The 11,654-nt window shown below is 40.1% G+C and overlaps 1 protein-coding gene across 2 annotated transcripts in view; it reads right to left on the bottom strand.

Annotated features, from left to right (window-relative positions):
• Positions 1 to 595: 595 nt before the first annotated feature.
• LOC138051581 (protein NLRC3-like) overlaps positions 596 to 11,654 on the bottom strand; it is a 263,812-nt gene continuing 252,753 nt past the window's right edge. The window contains exons 8-11 of one of the 2 annotated variants that reach the window (XM_068897814.1): positions 9,815 to 9,874; positions 8,992 to 9,066; positions 6,106 to 6,189; positions 596 to 5,346 (exon numbers count right to left, since the gene is read on the bottom strand). In XM_068897814.1, the coding sequence (XP_068753915.1) occupies positions 2,717 to 5,346; positions 6,106 to 6,189; positions 8,992 to 9,066; positions 9,815 to 9,874 (2,849 nt within the window). In that variant the 3' untranslated portion in view covers positions 596 to 2,716. The remainder of the gene's footprint in view (positions 5,347 to 6,105; positions 6,190 to 8,991; positions 9,067 to 9,814; positions 9,875 to 11,654) is intronic. The other variant, XM_068897813.1, reaches the window with a different exon arrangement.

Genomic DNA, 11,654 nt, shown 5'->3' with positions numbered 1-11,654 from the left:
TGTTGAGAGGGAATTTTCGAAGCCACCATGTAAGTGATTTGCATTTACCAAGGGATGCGATAAACAAAAAAGACAAGTGGCCGTCGCAGATATCTGGACAATTTAAGCAACTGCCACTTTTTGACACCTGAAAAATTAAGGTGGCTCCAACGAGATCCGAACCCATGACCCTCTACGATGGCGGTACAGTGCTCTGCCAACTGATGACTGAAGCCATTCATTTGAACGCGACATGAATTTTTCAGCTGTCTATAACGAGACAATTCCTTAAATTGTCCAGATAAGTGCGAGGATCCCTTCTTTCTTTCTTTCTCTATAGTACTCGTTGGGAGAATGAACGTTTCGATCTTGGGAATAAAAGGGTTAACAAAGGAAATAAGAGAAGACAAGAAAACGTTGTCTTTTTCGTCCTTAAGAAATTCTCATTGCCCTAACAACCTGACCGTGGGGATGAAGGTTTTGGTTCCTTACGGAGAATGACGGTATGAGCCTTGAACTCGGGTTTAAAGATGTTTCTATGGTAATCCTCAGGTAAGAGCATATCAGGACCCTCTTAAACTCGCTGCTCCCGATAAGTAGAATAAACCGATCAAACTTTCTTGTTAAATTGATTTAATTCGTAAACAAAACACTGTATTTACTCAAAGCAAAGTAATCGAGAAACTTCCTGGATAAGACCTTTGAAAAAATTGCATAAAAAGGGATATCAATGTTTGTTTCGCCTTAAAAACGCAGGAATATATAGATATCGCTTATGCACAATAAAAACACCATTTCAGCGAACTTACTGAACCTGATTGTGAAAAGCCGCAGCATTCTTTGATATCATTACAGTAACGTTTAAACAGCATTCATGTAAAGACAGTCTTAGACTACGTTTACACTAGGGGAAAAGTTTCCATTCTAATCTCTCGGGGTTTATAATGCATTTACATGGTAATGTAGCATTTACATTTAAATAATATGAAAATACTTGGAAAAAAAGGATCTCAATTGGGCTAAACAATGAGTTGGCCAATTTGGTCTATTTTATAAAAGAGACAAATGTAGTGCATGGAAACTGGCACTTTTAGCATTTGACCGGCTTGAGTTCTATGTGAAATTGAAGTAGATTAAAAAAGGCAACTGACGGAAGTCATAAAAAGTCATCGGATTGCGCGCCTGCTGTCTATCATCGATGCGGACATCTTTGAGTACCACATCTTCCTTTCTATTTTATGTAAAATACCTTAAAGCTGTACTATGACCAAAAAATCGATCCTTCTTATGACCAAAACATCAATTCTTCTTTTTCTTTGGATTTCAAAACTACGTTAAATTAACACTAAGTGACCCAAGTCTTAAGCTTTGATTTCAAAATTTTAACTGACTTTTTCCCATTAAATGGTCTGCCATTACCAACTTCAAAATCTTGAGAGAGCTGGATCGAGGAGAAAATGACGTCAAAGACTCACAAGTCACAGTGCGTGTGTACGCGGCTGACTTGATATGCAGCAGGGGAGTTTTGTGCTTTCAGACTTTAATCTCGTGTTTTGCATATATAATAAACTGCATTTACGCGCTGAAAACGTTTAACTAGTGAGTAAATGACGTCACTTACCCCTAGATCCAACCCTCTAATGTCCAATAGATCAGTTTTCAACGTGAGTAATGGCGGACCGCAAAATCCAAACATTTGGCCAGTCAAGTGTTCAGCAAACACACTTTCAAAATCCGAAGACAAAAAAAAAAAAGACTCGACTGTGATTTTTTTATCAGAGTAACACTTTAACTGAAACATATCTCAAGGGACAAACTGGGTGTATTTCTATGTATGTAAGCCCTTAATTTCTCGTCACGCACTAAAGCAAGAAAGTGACTTTTAACCTTTCAGTGAATGCTTACCAACAAACAAGGGGTGAGGATTCAACAACACCGTGAACTCTAAAAGACAATATGGACCTTAAGCATGGACCACGACAACGACAACGCCATAAATTTGCATATTTAATGAGCAAAAACAATAGCTTTGCACGCCCTGCACTTGGCCGTTCTCGTCTTGACTACGACGTGAAATGATCAAATTTGAGGTCATGTGGAGAACGAGAGCACATGACTATGAATTTTCAATTTTCTCTCTGAACATCCACACCGTTCTCATCAAATTTATTCTTGGATTATGTATTCACACTTTCCAAGCCGAACGACTTGGAGTAATCTCAAAATCATTACAGTAACGAGAAATAATAGGGAATTTAAGAAACGGCGACGGTTACGACTACGACATCGCCACAAAACAGTAATATTATTGGTTAAAAGAGCATAAATACGGATTTTAGCAAGTATCTTAGCGGTCCTCTGCATAACGACGACGTGAAATCACCAAATTTGAGGTTTTGACGACAACTTAAGCATTCAACAGAGAATCCTTAATTCTCTATTTTAACTCTGAAACCGCTCGTACCAATTCATTTTCAGGATACTTCGCACACAATTTAGGACCTGAACGAGACTGAATAATCGCGTAAGACTTATGATAGAGCCATGTTATATTTTGAAGTGACGTTTTCGTCGACCGTCGCCGTCGTAGATCTTAAATTCCATAATATTTTTACACAACAACGTTCTCGTAGCCGTTGTCGTCGTCCCTGCTTAAGGTCCCTAAGGATCATGGGTCATGATCTTGTTGGCGTCGATATTAACACTGAAACCTTTAGAAAGAAGATCACGCTTACCATCAAACTATGATGCGAGAGTCTAAACTGACGCGAGGAGCACCAATGAAGTTCAAAGACAAATCCAAAGTAGTAAGGGAGGTGTTTACTGCGAGAGCCTGGGAATATGAAGTAGCACCCTCAGCACCAATGGAGTTGTCAGACAAATCCAAAGTAGTAAGGGAGGTGTTTACTGCGAGGGCCTGGGAAGGTGATGTAGCACCCTCGTCACCAATGGAGTTGCCAGACAAATTCAAAGTAGTAAGGGAGGTGTTTACTGCGAGGGCCTGGGAAAGTGAAGTAGCACCCTCGTCACCAATGTAGTTGCCAGACAAATGCAAAGTAGTAAGGGAGGTGTTTACTGCGAGGGCCTGGGAAAGTGAAGTAGCACCCTCAGCACCAATAGAGTTGTAAGACAAATCCAAAGTAGTAAGGGAGGTGTTTACTGCGAGGGCCTGGGAAAGTGAAGTAGCACCCTCAGCACCAATGGAGTTGTCAGACAAATCCAAAGTAGTAAGGGAGGTGTTTACTGCGAGGGCCTGGGAAAGTGAAGTAGCACCCTCAGCACCAATAGAGTTGTAAGACAAATCCAAAGTAGTAAGGGAGGTGTTTACTGCGAGGGCCTGGGAAAGTGAAGTAGCACCCTCAGCACCAATGGAGTTGTCAGACAAATCCAAAGTAGTAAGGGAGGTGTTTACTGCGAGGGCCTGGGAAAGTGAAGTAGCACCCTCAGCACCAATAGAGTTGTAAGACAAATCCAAAGTAGTAAGGGAGGTGTTTACTGCGAGGGCCTGGGAAAGTGAAGTAGCACCCTCAGCACCAATGGAGTTGTCAGACAAATTCAAAGTAGTAAGGGAGGTGTTTACTGCGAGGGCCTGGAAAAGTGAAGTAGCACCCTCAGCACCAATGGAGTTGCCAGGCAAATTCAAAGTAGTAAGGGAGGTGTTTACTGCCAGGGCCTGGGAAAGTGAAGTAGCGCCCTCAGCACCAATGGAGTTGCGAGGCAAATTCAAAGTAGTAAGGGAGGTGTTTACTGCCAGGGCCTGGGAAAGTGAAGTAGCGCCCTCAGCACCAATGGAGGTCTTAAACAAATCCAAAGTAGTAAGGGAGGTGTTTACTGTGAGGGCCTGGGAAAAGGCAGCAATGCTCGTATCTGACGTGAAGGGTATTTCAATTTCCGTCAAATCAAGACTTTTGCCAAAGGTATAAGCTAATTTAGTATACAGGTTTTCGGAGCAAGTTTTACATTCCCCTATGACATCTAAAGCCAACTTCAGGTACAAGTTCGCGTCATCTGGAGATCTGCGGCCTCTCAAACTTGCAAGTGAGGCAACACTATTTACAATCGACACTACCGTTTCCTCGGATTGTGAGGATAGGATTCCACTCATGAACATGAAAGCTTGATTTAGTTCACGAAAATATCTTTCGTCAGTCAGAACTGACTTCTTATCAATTTCTCCATCCAGGATAGAAAACGCAAGATATAGACCAGAAAAGAATTCTTGAAAACTCTTGTGAAAAAAACTGTAAGAGAAACAAGGAGTCCTCTTGCTACCGCCAGCCTGGATGGAGAGAAAGCCAAATTTAATGAACAGACTTTCCTTGAAATTCCCTTCGATGTCTTCGAAATGCAGCTCTCCTTTACAAAGACATTCTTGTGCCATTCTCCCTAGGGTCATCAGTTCCTTCTTGTAAACTACAAGAAGGTCTTCAGCACTAGTTGGTAAATGGTTCTTCATTTCGTATCGCCTCAAAACGAAGACAACGATCTCTACGTACAGCTGTGTTCTGTTGTTTGGTAGAACGCCGCCAAAATCTTCGAAAAGCAGACAGAGCAGAAGTGTATTCAAAGGGTTTTTAGTTAGTTCATTTAAATTCCCTACAGTGTGCTCATGAGCATCATACATATGCCAAAGTACATTTATCAGCTTCTCTCCAATTTGCACTGCGTGTCGAAAATACTTCCTTATAAAACACTCCGCATCACTTCTCGTAAATCCAACAATCTCCAACAGTGTGTCCGAGTAAGGTCTTACTTTAATTCCTGCTTCGTGACGAGAAGTAAGAACAATGTTACAACCAGGGAGCAGCTTTCTTTGAATAAGACTAAAGTACACAGCCAATTTTTGAGGGTCTGCCTCATCCAACCCATCGAGCACTAACAGGACTTTAGAAGGGTTTTCTCGCACGAAACGGAAAAACGTTTCTTTCAACTCTGGGTCAACTTCTTCCGGCAGAATGTGATCGTCGATAGCCTCCCAGATGCTAGAATCAATTTCACGACATCTGAGGAGCAGGAGCACCTCTACTCTTGGGAAAGACTCGTCCCATTTGTGGTCTTGTTTAGTTGCCCAATCATATGCCAGCTTTTGACAGTAGGTCGTCTTTCCCATGCCGGGTTCGCCCTCAATCAGGAGAACTCGCGGATGTTGGCAATCTTCGTGTGATGCAAAAATACTTGTCATGTTGGTGATTTCTTTCGCCAGCGTTCCGCGTGTCTTTTCTTTTGGAACTATCTTAAGTCTGGTGAAAATGTTCTCTAGTTGGAAGCTGAACCCTTCATTCCAAGGAACTGGGAAAACCACCCCTTCATTCGTTTGGTAAATTTGTCTTATCGATTCTATGATATGACTCTGACATGAAGAAGTAGCTGCAAAAGAAACAAACACCAAGAAATAGGGTCAATTTAGAGGTCGACTGATTCAAAGTTATTCGCTTCTTCTACGTTTCTTTTATTTATTTTTTTTGTTTTTACATCAGTGAGAGACGATTTCCAATTTTAAAGCCAAAATCCATCTTTTGCCTATCATTCTACCTATTTCCTAGCTAATCCGATTTTTGATATTGTTAATGAATTTAGAGGTTTCACTGGTTTGCAAGCCCTCTTGGCTGAATTTTTTTTTATGTATCGCCGCTGTTAAAGTCATTTCTGCTACACAAACGAGAACAGTTTCTAAATGTATGTGCTGTTTTATCCACGTAAAGAAAACGTTTGTTTTCATACAAAAAATTACCACAAAATGTTTTCTCTTGGCGTGGATGAGTCTTTGGCTTCCGTATCACAATGCTTAGTGGTAAGAACTAAAACGAACCCGAGTTGACATAAAATTAACACAATATTGTAGCAATAATAATATATTTAAATTGAAATGGAGTGACGATTATATTAAAGGAATAAATCCATTTTAAAACCACGCGGGGCTGAATAAAATTTGAAAGCACGAGTTCGACGTCATTAGCGGAAAACGGCATATATTAGACTTATTAAAAGGGTGTACAAAAAGCCCATTTGTTGTAAACACATTTTTTTTAGTGCGATGTTATGGGCATCCTGAATTTTACGAGTGAATGATTTTTTTTTGTCGCGTCGATTTCCAACATGGTCAAATTCCCGTAAGGTCATATATACCTTCCGTTCGATGAGAAGCCACAGAAGAAGATGGAAAGCTCTCCCTTGTAAATAGGATCTGAGTTTGTTCCTTGACAGAAACATCTGTAAAAATCACATACAACAAACCAGACATGACTTTACAGTAAGTTGGCATTCGAATAAATGATAAACGGCATACACAATACGAGCTTATTTGAATCGTAATCTCATTAGTTCTTGCTCAACAACTCTTATCAGCAGCGAGCCATTTGATTGACCCTTTTGGGGATTCTCCTAGCTGGACAGTATGCATCTAAACTATCCACTGTTCGCATCTCACACGATACATAGAACGAACGTGTCTACAATCATAGACAAAACAGTTGAGAAGGTCAGCACTTTTGACGTCTTCATTGCCTCTCTCCCCTCCCCCCTATTCAATGTTGTGCAAAACGGAATGGTTTTAGTGGGAATTTATTGTGTTACCCTCCAACATTGAATAGGGGGGAGGGGGGCTATATAAGAGAAGGTGAAACTATTTCTTTTGCACTTTAACAGAAGCGGGTTGAAGTACAGCTCTGGTGCGGTTCATTTTCATAACTTTCCCAACTACTTTTGGCTATGATTGTCTGAAAATTCTGGGTGTGGTCTTAAATTGGAAATACGACTTATTTGTTAGCGTTTACAGTTCCTTTGAAAAACAAACACAGTAAGCGCTTGCTTTAACATTTAAATGTTTTTGCCATGTCATCGTGAAGTTTAGGCGTTTATCTGGTTAAGGTTACTGTAGACCTTCAGAAGTGTCTTCCGGAAAATCTTTCGTACATGCGTCGCTTGTAATAAAACCTTTACAAAGTATATATCACTGTAAAGCTAATTAAATGTAAAATCTGGAGAAATGATTATTCTAAATATTTGTTCTAATGGTAAGCCCGCGCGAGCCCTTATATGTGAAACTGACGATGTTTGCTAAACTGAATAGCGCTTCGCACAAATGACGTCATGACATTATAGACCCCCAAGTGACTCAGACAAACAAAGTTCAGTCTGTAAGGACTCTGTAAGAGTCACAAGAGAAATGAGGCATAATTTTCGGTTTTACGCGACGTCGACCGTGTTCTTGGCTCAATTCTCGAGAGAGAACCAGAACACTACACAATTGAGCAGCTACAACGGTGTTTAAAGTGTAGGGGGTTGAAATTGACGGGCAAACGTGACGACCTTTTTGAACGAGTGAATAGGGGGGAGAGGGCTTATGAAACTATTTCTTTTGCGCTTTGACAGAAGCGGGGTGAATAAACAGCTCTGGTGCGGTTCATTTACATAACCTTCCCAACTACTTTTGTCGGTTGTTAGTAAAACACGTAATGGCGTAACGGGTAACGGCGTAACGAGAAACAGCGTTACGGGATTTTTTTTCCTTTTTTTTTTGTTTGTTTTTTGCTGTTGTTGTTGTTGTTGTTGTTAATCGAAGGACACGACCGAACTTTTTTTTTTTTCAAAAGCAACAAGTTAAAATAAATATCCCTTTGCACTGCGAAGTTTGTAGGCTTTAGATAACTTATAAACCACTTTAGGAAGCCATAAAGAAAACGTGAATTTAGTTTCAAAAAGTTCAATAACGAGGGTTTTGTTGTCCTTGTTTCGTCAAAGTTATTTTGAATGGGTGTGCAAGCTCTGGTTAGTTCTTTAAAAGATAATTTCCATCAAGTTCAATTTGAAGGTAAGTTTTGTTTCATGTTATAGTAACTAAGTCAATTCAGCCTAAAAACAGTAGAAAACTCAACATGAGGCCTCAGGGAATATGCTTGTGTCAATTCCCTTTAGTCTTAGAAAACCTGCATGCAGACATTCTTATTGTGCCTCGTCACGCAATCGCCGAGCGTGACGAACCTCAAAAGACCCCTAAGAATGTCTGTGTAGGAGGCTACGGTTGTTTCTTCAGCGAACAATTTACAACTTTTGTTGCTGTAACGAAACTGACTTATATCTACTGGTCTCCTAACCTCCTAAGCTGCTCCTACACAGACATTCTTAAGCCCGTCTTACCATCGTTCCGCCGCTTCACGAGCCTAGGAATAGGCGAAGAATGTCTGCGTGGGAGCCACTGGCCAGCGTGAGTCTTTTTGACTTTTAGTTTTCGCTTTAAAGCAATATTTATTTCAAAGCTGAAAAGTGTTCATACCACCCTTAATATTTCAACTGACGTCAAAGTGCAATTTAACTGTTGACTATTTCAAGGTTTGAGAAAAGCTACAACACAGAATAGAGGAATGGGGAGCTAAATCCTACAGTACGTCAGATCTTTTGGCTCTATCGGATCTATTTTTTTTTTTTTAATGTAAACAAGCGATGACGGTTAAACCCAGCGGGTAGCGAGTTTACTGTTGACAGCAGGTAACGAAAGACCGGACAACGTGACAAAAGCGCCAAGATATTTGGGGGTTTAGCGTTGTGTGACAGACATCCCAAGAAACCTGAAGGGGACTAAGATAAAAATTGACTAAGTCAAATTTGGCTCCTCCATTCCGTGTGGTTAAAAGAACATTTTACGTATAAATACTTCATACATATATTGTCTTCTTTTTCTCTCATAACAAGAACCAGCGCGGGCCACGTCTTTACTTACCTTTTTTTCTATGTTTTTTTACGGTCGTTTTGGTTTTAAAATAATTAACCACAGTGTCGGAAAAAAAAAGGAAAAAGAAAGGGAAAAAAAAAATTCCGTTACACAGTTTCTCGTTACGCCGTTACCCGTTACGCGTTTTACTAACAACCACTTTTGTCTATGATTGTAGGTTTCGTTGTTTGGCTGCACAAGCAGTAGCTACATCAACAATTGCCAGAAAATCTTCATTGAAAGAGCTGTTCAGTCTGTTAAATTTAGAATCAGATTAAAACTTGCTTCGGTTTACATTAGTTTACCTGCATGTTCCTTAGACTCTTTCTCTTCTTCTCGTGCTTTCTTTTGTGAAAGGCCATGATCGGTGAAAGAGATATCTGTAAATATTTGAAAGCAAAAAATTGAAACACCATCAATCTTGGACAAAACTTTCGGAAAAAATTCTGGTGTGAAAATCCTTGCACATGCACTCTCAATTTGTCCCCACTCTACCCCATACCAATGTTGATAATGTGGTGAAAAATACCGTGCAAGCCTTTGACCGTTTCTTAACCAACATTGGATTAGGGGGAGGGGGGCAAGTATGAAGAAGTTCATCTTTTATCACACAGACAAATGAGGAAGTGACAATATTCCCAACAAGTTTTCTCCAAGACTGTGGGTGGGAGGCAGAATTTAGTTTTTGCCTTAAAAACAGAAGGTCTCAGGAGAGATTAAGATGCTCACTAGTAATAATCCAAAGAGATATACTAAGGTCGATAATTACATTTTTGATATTGGAAAGGTTTTCATAATTGAAATTCAGGGAATGGTCATGGTGGCCCTCAAATCCATCAGTGGTTATCATCAGTGTCTTCAAGTGTACCTGAGCGCATTGGCATATGACATCACAAAGGCCTAATAAAGAAAGCGCTGTCACTTTGATGTCTAGAAACTAATCCCCCGGGAATTGAAACTCTCCTTTTTTAGGCAAACACAACGTAGCATCTTTTCTCCAGTTACAGAAACCAAGGCACCTCATCACATGAGTAAATAGGCTCTAACTGTCATCTAACTGTCCTCCAAAGCCGATTTGCACAATGTACTTGTAAAAGTCCTCATGATTTTAACTTTTTCGGGCCTTACCACATTTTCTCTTTAATTTGCCTTGAGCATCTGATGGCATCTGAGGTTCGAAGGAAGCATCTGTCGAAATAAATGAAAGCGAACAATACGTGTATCGCTCAGAGTTAAGAGAAAAAAAAACATTACGCGTTTAATTCGAGCTGACTATGTAGCAATAAAGTTGTTTGTTTAGGGTAGGTTTCCATTGCTGAATCATTAGGCCTTGAAAAATTCTGCGCTTGCCGTGGATTGCGGCGTGCAGTGTGTAAGCCAGCCCGTCACGTAGGTGACGGGCAGGTTCAGAGTTATTACATGCGTTGGAATGTTCTTGAATTCGCACCTCCACATTTCTCATGGTCTCGCCGATGTAACTGTCACCGCAAGAACACTCTCCTTTATAGGCCACATGATGGATGATGAAAATGTGATTGAAACCCGCGAACTTGTTCAATTTGGAAATGAAGGTTTTACTAAGTCTTTCGTTTCTGCTACAGTAAGGGATCTTGATAATTTTGTTGCGCTCTTCGCAAGACTTACTGTTTGTAGACGTGGCCATTGAAACTGAACACTGTGTTTTTAGTGACACTGCAGAGGAGACGCTACAAACAAATTGACGGATGGGTATGGGAAACCCTTTATCTCCAGTCCTCGCAAATATCTTCATGGCAAAACTGGAATTCGACGTTGTCCGACCTTTAACCCACCGTTTTACGACCGGTATGTTTATGTTTGTTTCTCCAAAACGAAAAAAAGACAACCCTGATGATCTACTTGAGCGCCTCAACAGTTCCCATCCTAACATCGTTTCTACTGTCGAAGAAGATCCTGACCATTTCCTCGACACTTCTTTCACTTATGTTAACAAGTTCAACTGCAAAGTCTACAAGAAACAAGGAAAACTACCAACGCATTGAAAATCAGAAATCCCTACCAAATGGAAAAGGAATTACTGGGGCCCTCCACAGAGCGAAACGCGTTTCTTCTGATTTTGACAACGATGTCAAAACAATTGAAACAACTTTTAAGGGTTTTATTTGTCATGCAGTAACAGTTTTCTGAAAGATCCACCAGAAGATGAGATTCGGATTCCTAGCTTCCTTTTCGAAGGGCGCGACAAAATTTTTATCAAGATCCCTTACTGTAGCAGAAACGAAAGTCTTAGTAAAACCTTCATTTCCAGAGAACGCATGTTTTATGAGTCAAATGAGTCAATGAGTCATGAGTCATGAGTCATGAGTCAATAGACTCACAGTCAATATAGCAATTATTTGTTGATTAAGCCTAAGCCCTCGTTTCAGTGATTAGGCCTAAGCACTCTCTGAAATTTTAGCTTTCATTTTATGGTTTAATTAACAGCACTAACTCGTTGACTCATTGACTCATGACTCATAAATACTTGACACTCTCATTTCCAAATTGAACAAATTCACGGGTTTCAATCACATTTTCATCATCCTTTGGAAAACTAAAAAGATCAAAAGCCTTTTCAATTTGAAAGACAAAAACACTCATCGATCACATGTGGTCTATAAAGGAGACTATTCTTGCGCTGACAGTTACATCGGCGAGATCATGAGAAATGTGGAGGTGCGAATTCAAGAACATTCCAACGCATGTAATGACTCTGAACCTGCCCGTGTACTCTTCACGGCGTAATAGTTTCACAAACGCAGAATTTTTGAAGGCGTAATGATTCAACAATGGAAACCTGCTCTAAACAAACAAATTCATTGCTACATAGCCATTGCATGGGAATTACCTGATAGACATAAATACACATGATTGAGCAATCATTATCATTATCATTATCATTAAAAAAAAGCTTTATTTCACTTACTTACATAAAAAGAAATAGAAATGA

This window comes from Montipora capricornis, chromosome 6 (genome assembly GCF_036669925.1).
Source record: "Montipora capricornis isolate CH-2021 chromosome 6, ASM3666992v2, whole genome shotgun sequence".
Lineage (NCBI taxonomy): Eukaryota > Metazoa > Cnidaria > Anthozoa > Scleractinia > Acroporidae > Montipora > Montipora capricornis.
Note: the sequence above shows the minus strand (reverse complement) of the source record. Positions and strands in the feature narration are given on the sequence as shown.